At 37.8% G+C, this 9,277-nt stretch overlaps 1 protein-coding gene across 1 annotated transcript in view; it reads left to right on the top strand.

Moving 5' to 3' along the window:
- LOC117176608 overlaps positions 1-9,277 on the top strand; it is an 88,845-nt gene that overhangs the window by 57,926 nt on the left and 21,642 nt on the right. The window contains exon 16 of the mRNA XM_033366862.1: positions 5,050-5,132. Coding sequence (XP_033222753.1) covers positions 5,050-5,132 — 83 coding nt within the window. The remainder of the gene's footprint in view (positions 1-5,049; positions 5,133-9,277) is intronic.

Below are 9,277 nucleotides of genomic sequence, written 5' to 3'. Positions count from 1 at the left end.
TATATAGCTCGATCTGGCTTCATATTGAGGGCGTTCACTCGCGTAGCCTTATGAAGCTTGCGAGCAATTTTTCTATTACATTCGCTAGATAGTAGATAGGGACAGTGGTTGTGGCGTTAACGACATAAGCCGCTATGGGATACCTTTTATGCAAAAAAGTAGAAAATTCAAGCTACATATTGTTTATTATTTATGCATTGTCCTATAGTTATAACATTTGATCTAATTTTATTAATTAAAAAACGAAAATTTTACAAAATTATTATTAATATTCCGGAAGTCGATAAATATCAGCAAACCTTTTTGCAAGAAATTGATTGACTTTGAATCATATAATAACTAGGATAAGGAAATGTTTGTATATAATAAAGGAAAATACAAAGCGTCTAAATTAAAAAAATATATATATATGATAAATTCAAGATGTGTCAAGATACATCCCTTCAATGCAAGAGGGTTATTTCTCTGAGTAGAAAAGAAATAAAGTATAAATCATTCTTAGACCGATCAAGTCTGGGGCAGCCTTCTGATTAAACCAGACTGAAACAATATTGATCAACTTTGTTATCATTGATGAAATTCCACACGATATTTCAAAAGTAAAAATTGCACACGACTGATATGAAACGACTCTAAGAAGTTACTGTAAATTAGATCGTCTTGATCGTCATAATAATCAAGAGCGATGCACTTGATGTGAAAATTTCTACGGGTCATTCCATTTTATTTCGTCTTAGTCGGTGTAGAAGAATGTCACATACCTAATGTCAAATTATTACAAAAATTTCAATCATTTTCGCATTAGAAACTTCGTGTTATTATAATGTTTTTAAATGATTAAATAAAAAAGGCATTTTTTAATTTAAAAAGTTATTTAAAAATTTTTAAAAACTGTTATTTAAAGTATTTCAATCTGTTAATTCGAACCAAATATATGGAGTTTTCAAAAACAGGTGCAAAAACTTTCACAGTCTTATATCTCCACCATTTTTTCTGATTTTCCAAAAATGTTTGGTGGCATTTTTCTTCACTGCCAAAGGACTGAATATACTTAAATACAACGAAATCCAATTCCATCAACAAAATTTGTATGATATGTGAATTATAAAATTGAGAACAAATCCATTTCTACAATGTAAAATTAAACTTAATCGAGTTACACGTATTCGCAAGTCTTTACATTTTTATTTTACATAAGCAGGGTTGCTAGTAGCTAGTAGTATATGAAAATACTTTGGGGGTTTCCACGCTTTCGCTTAAAAACGTCTCTTAGGTAGAAAAAGGAATAAATCAAGGATTTTCAGGTGAATTGAATCAGTTTCTGAATTAATGTCTAATGAATGTCTTCCACGGTGAAAAATGAAAAAAAGCAAGGATTTTACATTTATTTAAATTAGTTTCTGAACTAATCACCGTATAAATTTCGCGTTGGTCCCGAGTTCCATTCTCCCAAAATAACACTCTTAAAAATATTTAAAAATATTGTTATTTTGAGGTTTATTGTTGCATAAGATTTACGACTCAGTTGAATCTGCCAGGAACTACACCGCCATGGTTCAACAGTTCCACACGAAATGCGGATCATTATTCACACATTCAACAAGTTAAAGCTGCTGATCATCAGGCATCATATTGTTGACAGAATACAGGTACTATCTGACGCTTGAAGAAGTCTAGAGCGGAGGAAGAGTTGGGTTAGCGAAAATTAGATGTTTTTTATGACCCACATCGACTCAATCCAAACATAAATAGCCTTAAGGAGCTATGCAATGCGCTCATAACACCTGTAAAAGAATTCCCACCTAATCACTACCGAGGAAGTGAAAAAATCATAAATTGGCATTAAGAACTACTCCGCTCCGGGAACAGATAGTATTAAGACCTTCTAGTGGAAGAAGTTCCTTTGAACTCACCAGGAGCTAACCCGCATTTTCACCTGAGAGGAAGAGCCTATTCCTGAGTGGTTGGTGAAAGAGCGCACAGTGCTCATGTCGAAGATAGGCAACTTAGCTGATCCTAAAAATTAAAAGCCATACACTTCTCTGGAAACACTGTATGAGATCTTCACAGCTTTCCTTAATGATAGGATTGTTCGGATAATCGGAGCTGTGGCGAGAGATGTACGAACAACGCGGCTCAATGAAAGGCCGAGCAGGATGTCGGGAGAACCTGCTCATCTATAGATGTGTTTCTAAAGCCGCAGCATCCTACCAGCGCTACATATCGATAGCCTGGATTGATTACCGGAAAGCTTTCGATTCAACCTTTGATAGACTTATCATCTGTCTGTTGGAAAGCTTAAAGGTTCATCCACACATCTAGAGGTACATAGAAAGATCCAGGCCGCTTTGGAAAACGAGATTTACTATCTCATCTGGAAAACATCCTGTGACAACTAACAATGTCACCTTTCAGAGAGATGTCCTTCAAAGCGACACCGTGAGCCCTCTCTTCTTTTGCCTCACATTATTGCGAAAAACCTAGAAATCGAAAGTATAAGGTAGCTCATGTATTTTACATGGATGGCCTTAAGATACATACTAAAAATAAAGAACAACTTGATCTAGCTCTAAGGATTGTCGAGAGACATACATGAGCGTGCCACAGTGCCGCATTCAGGGTGTGATATCTATTAAGGATACTCTTCGAAGCAGATACAAACGTCTCATCCGACGGATTTGGACTTCCGAACTGTCAGCGAGGAACAAAGTATCTACAACAAACATACTTGTCCCAGTAGTACTCTATTCATTTTCAGTGGTTCCATGGACGAAGAACGAGCTCAGATCACTTGATATCGGGACACGAAAGGTTATGCACATGAATAAAAGCATGCACCTCAAGTCTTCTGTTCCGCGATTTTACATCTAACGCCTTCAAGGTTGTTGCAGGATACTTAATCTTAAATGTCTTCACAACAGGATTATTCTGAGTACAGCGCATATAGTCGCAAATGGACGACAACCTATTCTTAAAATGGTCAGGAAACACGAAGAAATGAGCAAAGGAGCGTTTCTGTACAAATCAGCGGAGGAGGCTGCGGAAACACTTGGCCTTGACTTCAATATCAGTGGTGAGCAAAATGTATAAAATCTTATCCCACTCGAGTACTCATTCCTCAATACCAGCATTAAGAAAACAAGGGAGAAAAACTTCTGCTTTCCTTAAACCATCCGGTTTGAAGCTGGTCACGGATGGTTTCATTTTGGCATGTCATTACATGTAATTTCCACTTTTTTAAATCTTAATTTAGTTTTGGGTAGAGAAAAATCCAAGAAAATGTCAAGTTGTGGTGTATGACTACCTCTTGCGACGGAACCAGGCTATTTAACTCAAAGATAAGCCAAAAAGGCTCCGAAGGCCTTTAACAAAAATGTTTTCAATTTTCTTCCATCTCCAAAAGTTCACTAGACACTTGTAGAAATGGATGGTTTTAATGTGTTTATGGAAAATTTTATATGCCTGTAGTTGTTGAGACCGACAGGTTCCGAATTTTTCATTTAATAATCAGTTATTACAAAATTACAAGTTTTATCGGTTGTAAAATTTTAATACTTAACAGATGTTATCTTTTAGGTCCCAAAATATCTGTAAGTGGCAGGCCCTGTCGGTAGTAATAAAACCAATGCATAAATTATCCTTCCAAGGCTTAAGACAAATTTAGCTGTCTTGTCTTGGCACAGCTACAGCCATTAAAGCAAGACATGTTTGTATATCTCAAATGTCTATCTATTGAGACGGAACCAGACATCATAATCTTCAAGAACTATTGAAGACATTCAAGACAAAATCAAGTCTAAATATTTTTACGTGGACAGTCACAATATAAAAGAGTTTATCAAAAATACTTGAAAATACGTTTAAGAACTTACAATTATTTTACGAAGTGTGTATTAGGGACACCCAAAATATGATCTGTTCAAAGCATCATAGAGTTTCAGTGAAAGTAGCCACAACCTTTATTTTAATATTCTCATGAAAATATTTCAAATGAATTTGACTTAACTTAACACAAGCACTATATAAACAAAGCAAGGCCCTTATTATTTGTAAATTCTTTCTTACGGAAAAAATGTAGTAATACTTTTAGATAGGTAAGATTTTTATTTGTGTTACTAACGATACATAAAAAACACAAAGCTATAATGTTAGTCCTGATAACTGGAATTTAGAGCAATATATGTACGTGATACAAATTACAAAAAAATGTGAACATTCAGTGATGCTATATTTTTTCAATGCATTTTGATTAGCTAAACTTGAAAATCACATTGAAAACATTATTTATAGCTTGGTTTTCGAATTTTGGTATGTTTATTTTTCGTCTGAAACAATAACATTTTAAATGGTTCGCTTCATAACACCTAAACTACCAAATTGTTCAGAGAAAATGGAACTAATATTGGTTGTAAATTCAATGATCTTTAAAATTCATTAAATGCGATTTTCAAGTTGAGCAGGACATAATGCATTAGAAAAATATAGCGGCACTAAATGTACAAAATTTCTTTAAACTATTTTTATTATACTTAAGTATCAACGCATATTTGTAATTCATTACTGCTCAATTATCTAGTTTTGAAGAGTAATGGTTATATAGAATGAATAAAATTGTCTACTGAATAATTTAGAGAGAATTCGAAAAATAAATATTTATTATGAAAAAGACACATGTAAATGTAAGAAAGACAGTAGAGAAAGAGTCATTCATTCAAATAAAAAATAAAGAAGAGGCTAGCGAACTATTGATCAACGCTATATATTTAATCATTGATAAGTTTTCAAGTTCGCACGCTTTTATCAATGAAGTACATTTTCATTGTGCACTTCATTAATTTGGTTATTCTCTCATTCTTCAATGCTCCTTGAAGATATTTTTTACAAAAGAGTAATTATTTTATTTTTATCTTTTTTATCCTTCTTATTTCCATTTTTAGACTTTTCTCTCTCTAAACTACAACAAAAAACTCTTCTTTTTTATATAATCCTTTTATATTATTCTCTGAAATCATAGTTATGTCAGTGTTCACATAATTTTGGTTTCAGTAATCTACAAAGAGGCTGCTTGCAGTCAGGATGCATTCGAGGTCGGAAGACCTCTATCCGGAAGTCGCTGAATCAAGCAGTCAAGGGTTAGTATTAAAATCAATGAAACAATTTAAAACCAGCTTAACGTCTCTGCAGCCGCGAGAATAACGTGGCTCACATATTCATAACACATAGCCTGATTATTCTGATTCTGTCTCTTGTTAGATCCTATAAAACGATCACACTTGCATCCATTAAATTACTAACTACGCAATTGTTAGTTCTCACTATTATCCGACAATGCAACTCTTATATGAGAATTCGATCTTATCGATATTCATGTAGATCCATAACAATTATTTTTATAATTAAAGAATAATTGGGTTGATAGCAGATCAAACAAAGAAGGTATTCTTTAAATCAACAAAATATTATTTTGAGTAAAAAATTTTTTTTATTGTACTTGTGTACAACACTTAAGGTACTTCGATCGATAATCAAATACGTGATTGACATTTAATCTCCATTAGTTTAAACAACGATTCGAAACCTAGCCCACTGGAATTTCACGGAAGATTACAAAGGTCTTCGTAGAAAGGAATATTATAATTACAATACCCAATTTCTAAATCTGAAGCAGTGAAATTTCACTGATTCCTCAGCTGATTACTTAGTGAAATTTCGTTGATTCATATTTAGAGATGCAAACCGTAAAACAAAACCAACAGCTGATAATAAGATCAAAATACGAATGCATCCACTCACCACAAAGATAGGCTGCGCAAGACAGTGTGTGTTCCGCATTCAGCGTGTGATTGACTACATAACATCTGGCAGGAATTTCACAGCAAAGGATCAACAGTTCGCGCGCGAACTGCGGATCCGTTATCTCACACTGAACAAGTCAAAACTGTTGACCGTCCGGCAGCATACGGTTGACAGAATACGAGTACTATTTAGCGCTAGGAGAAGTCTACGGCGGAGAGAGAGGTGGATCAGATAAAACCACCAGTTTTTCTCTGACCCATCTCGACTTTACAAAGATCCTCCAGATACTCTCGACCATCCGCTCAAACCAGAGCAGATCGAAGCATTTTGGATAGAGGTCCAGGAAGTTCGTCATTCACTGTAACTGTGCAATTTCCTCATAAAATCTGAGGAAGAATGCCTATCCATAACTTCCGAGGAGTTGAAAAATGTATTTATAGGCATGAAAAACTTTCCGCTTCGGGACCAGATGGTATCAAGACCTTCTGGTGGAAGAAGTTCCTTTTAACCCAACATCATCTGACCAGCATTTTGCACGTCACATCTCAAGTCGGAAGAGCCTATTCCAGGGTGGTTAGTGGAAGGACGCACAGTACTCCTGCCAAAGATAGACAACTTAGCTGACCCGAAGAATTACAGGCCAACCACTTGTCAAAAGAAACTGTATAAGATCCTTACAGCTATCCTAAATCATCAGATTGTTCAGACAATCGGAGCTGCGTGGCAAGAAAAGTACAAAAAACGCGGCTCAAAGTTTTGATTCCTCTAGAATCAAACCGAAGGGCCTATGACAAAGCCACCGAACGCGTCCTCGGGTTGCGGATAGAGGGTCCCTGTACCAAGGGTTTCTGCTGAATATGGTTACAAAAATAAATAGGCAGTCTCGGACAATTGTCCAGGGGTGGTCCCGAAGGAATTAACCCCCAAGCGGTGGTGTGAAAACCGTGCCGAAAGCTGAATGGCACCTGGGTGAGGTGTCTAGAACGGTGACTCAGGGATACCGGGCGACCTCTCAGAGTACGCGGCCTTATCCTTGCATGCGAGGCTCTACAAGGATGGACGAACCCCTTTCCCCAGCTTTTCGTGGGAACAACAATGACAACACCAAACATAGTTGTAGTAAGTGCGGTTCAAAACAACAGAACGCGCAGGGCTCCCGACAATGGGTCGGCCAACAATGCCGACCAATCTAGAGCTGGGGGAGCCAATGAAAATGGATTCAATGCACTCGATCCCAGCGAAATCGCGGTAAAATTTCAGCGATAACCACGAATCACGACCGTGAGTTAGGTAGTTACAGTCTGTAAAGGTATACGACAAGACGGCAAAAGGCTCGTGCACCCTGAGGACACGGAGCGAACCAAGGACAAACGACTTCTGCATTTTTCCCGCAAGTGTTTTAGCATATTGTTGACACGCAGGGATGCTTTCCAGCCTATTAACCAATGAAAACTTGGCACCTCCAAGTGCGCCGACGATAAGGACAATTAGTTTAACAGAATATTCCGGGTACAATCGTTGCAACTCTCTTCTAAGATCTCTATACTTCTCTTTCTTTTCATTCTCCTTGGCTATGATATTTTTGTCAGCTGGAACCGAAAATTCGATAACGCACATGGTTCGCTTCTCGAAATCAAGAAGAACCATGTCAGGCCTCAAGTGCGCAACTCTATTTCCCTAGGAGCATTTAGAGGAGCGATATTAAGGTGAATGCCGTAAGCGTGACAGAGATGGTAATAAAGCACTCATAGTGCCACATTGTGCCTTTGGATGTAGGTTTTTCCCGCATGAGTTGGACAATTAGATAGTATGTGTGCTAAATACTCGGGGTATGCATGGCATGCCCTGTAGCAATCATCGGGAATGTCTTGGCTTAAAATGTAGCGACGGTATGTTAAGGTGGAAATGACAGCATCTTGACATGCCAAAATGAAACCCTCTGTGCCTACCCTCTGTGCCTACTCTCTGTGCCTCTACTACTACTCGAGATAGATAAGTTTTGATGCATTTTGCTCACCCCTAATACTGAAGTTAAGTCCGAGTGTTTCAGCAGCCTCCTCCGCTGCTTTGTACAGAAACAATATTTCGCCCACTTCTTCGTGCTTCCTGACCATGTTAAGAACATGGTCTCTTCCTTTTGCGACTCTATGTGCTGTTCCCAGAATAATTCTGTTGTGAAGACATTTAAGATTCAATATTCCGCGACCACCTTGACGGCGTGAGATGTAGAGTCGCGGAACAGAAGACTTAAGATCCATGCTTTTGTTTATGTGCATAACCTTTCGTGTCCCGATATCAAGGTATCTGAGCTCATTCTTTGTCCATGGAACCACTCCAAATGAATAGAGTAATACCGGGACGGCAAGCATGTTCCTTGCAGATACTTTGTTCCTCGCTGACAGATCGGAAGACGAAATCTGCCGGATGAGACGTTTGTATCTGCTTCGGAGAGTATCCTTTATAGATATCAAATCCTGAATGCGGCTCTGCGGCACGCTGAGGTATGTATAAGTCTTTCCAGCGCAAAGGTGTCGTAAAGCGCTTCTATCGACGAGCTCAGGGTCTTCAGGGATGCCATTAAGTTTTACTCGCTTCAAATAGACCTTGGCGCATTTGTCTAACCCAAATTCCATTCCTATTTCCTTAGTACATCGTTTGACAATCCCTAGAGCTAGATGTAGCTCTTTGTATTTAGCATAGATCTCAAGATCGTCCATTTAAAATACATGAGTGACCTTGTAATTTCCATCTGCAGGTTTGTCGCAAAAGTACCCGCCGGAATGGCGAAGTGCTAGAGATAGTGGCAATTATATGAGGCAAAAGAGGAGTGGGCTCATGGTGTCACCCTGAAAGACACCTCTCTGAAAGGTGACCTTGATAGTTGTCACACGATTTTTCCAGATAAGATAGTAAATCTGGTTTTCCAAAACGGCATCAATCTCTGTATACACCTCATGATTTTCAGATGAACCTTTAAGCTTTCCAAAAAACGGATGATAAGTCTATGGGAGGTCGAACCGAAAGCTTTCCGGTAATCAATCCAGGCCATCGATAGGTCACGCTGGTAGGATGCTTCATCTTTGCAGACACATCTATCGATGAGCAGGATGTCGGGAGAACCTGTAAGTCGCGGCCTTATTGGCACCCCTCCTTTTGGACTTAAATCAGAATATTACTTTATAAAGCTAAAATATTCCAAATTTTTTTCGAAAGTTTTTGTTAATTAATAAGTAAACTTCGTAGAAACTTCAAGAAAGGAACTGTCTACAATTAGACAATGATGCCAACTTATTAGTAGGAGAAGTTTTAACCGATTTACCTGAAGCGCCTCTTCCAGAATAGTCCGAAAGCTTGTGAAAAAAATCGTTTGTATTTTGTGAAAGCTACCAGGTGTATACATATGAAACCGGTATTGCCATCTAGCGGCCAGTAGGCACACTTGTAGGCACTGTCGGAACTTACCATTTGTGCTAATTGGCGT

This window comes from Belonocnema kinseyi, chromosome 7, assembly GCF_010883055.1.
Source record: "Belonocnema kinseyi isolate 2016_QV_RU_SX_M_011 chromosome 7, B_treatae_v1, whole genome shotgun sequence".
Taxonomy (NCBI): Eukaryota; Metazoa; Arthropoda; class Insecta; order Hymenoptera; family Cynipidae; genus Belonocnema; species Belonocnema kinseyi.
Note: the sequence above shows the minus strand (reverse complement) of the source record. Positions and strands in the feature narration are given on the sequence as shown.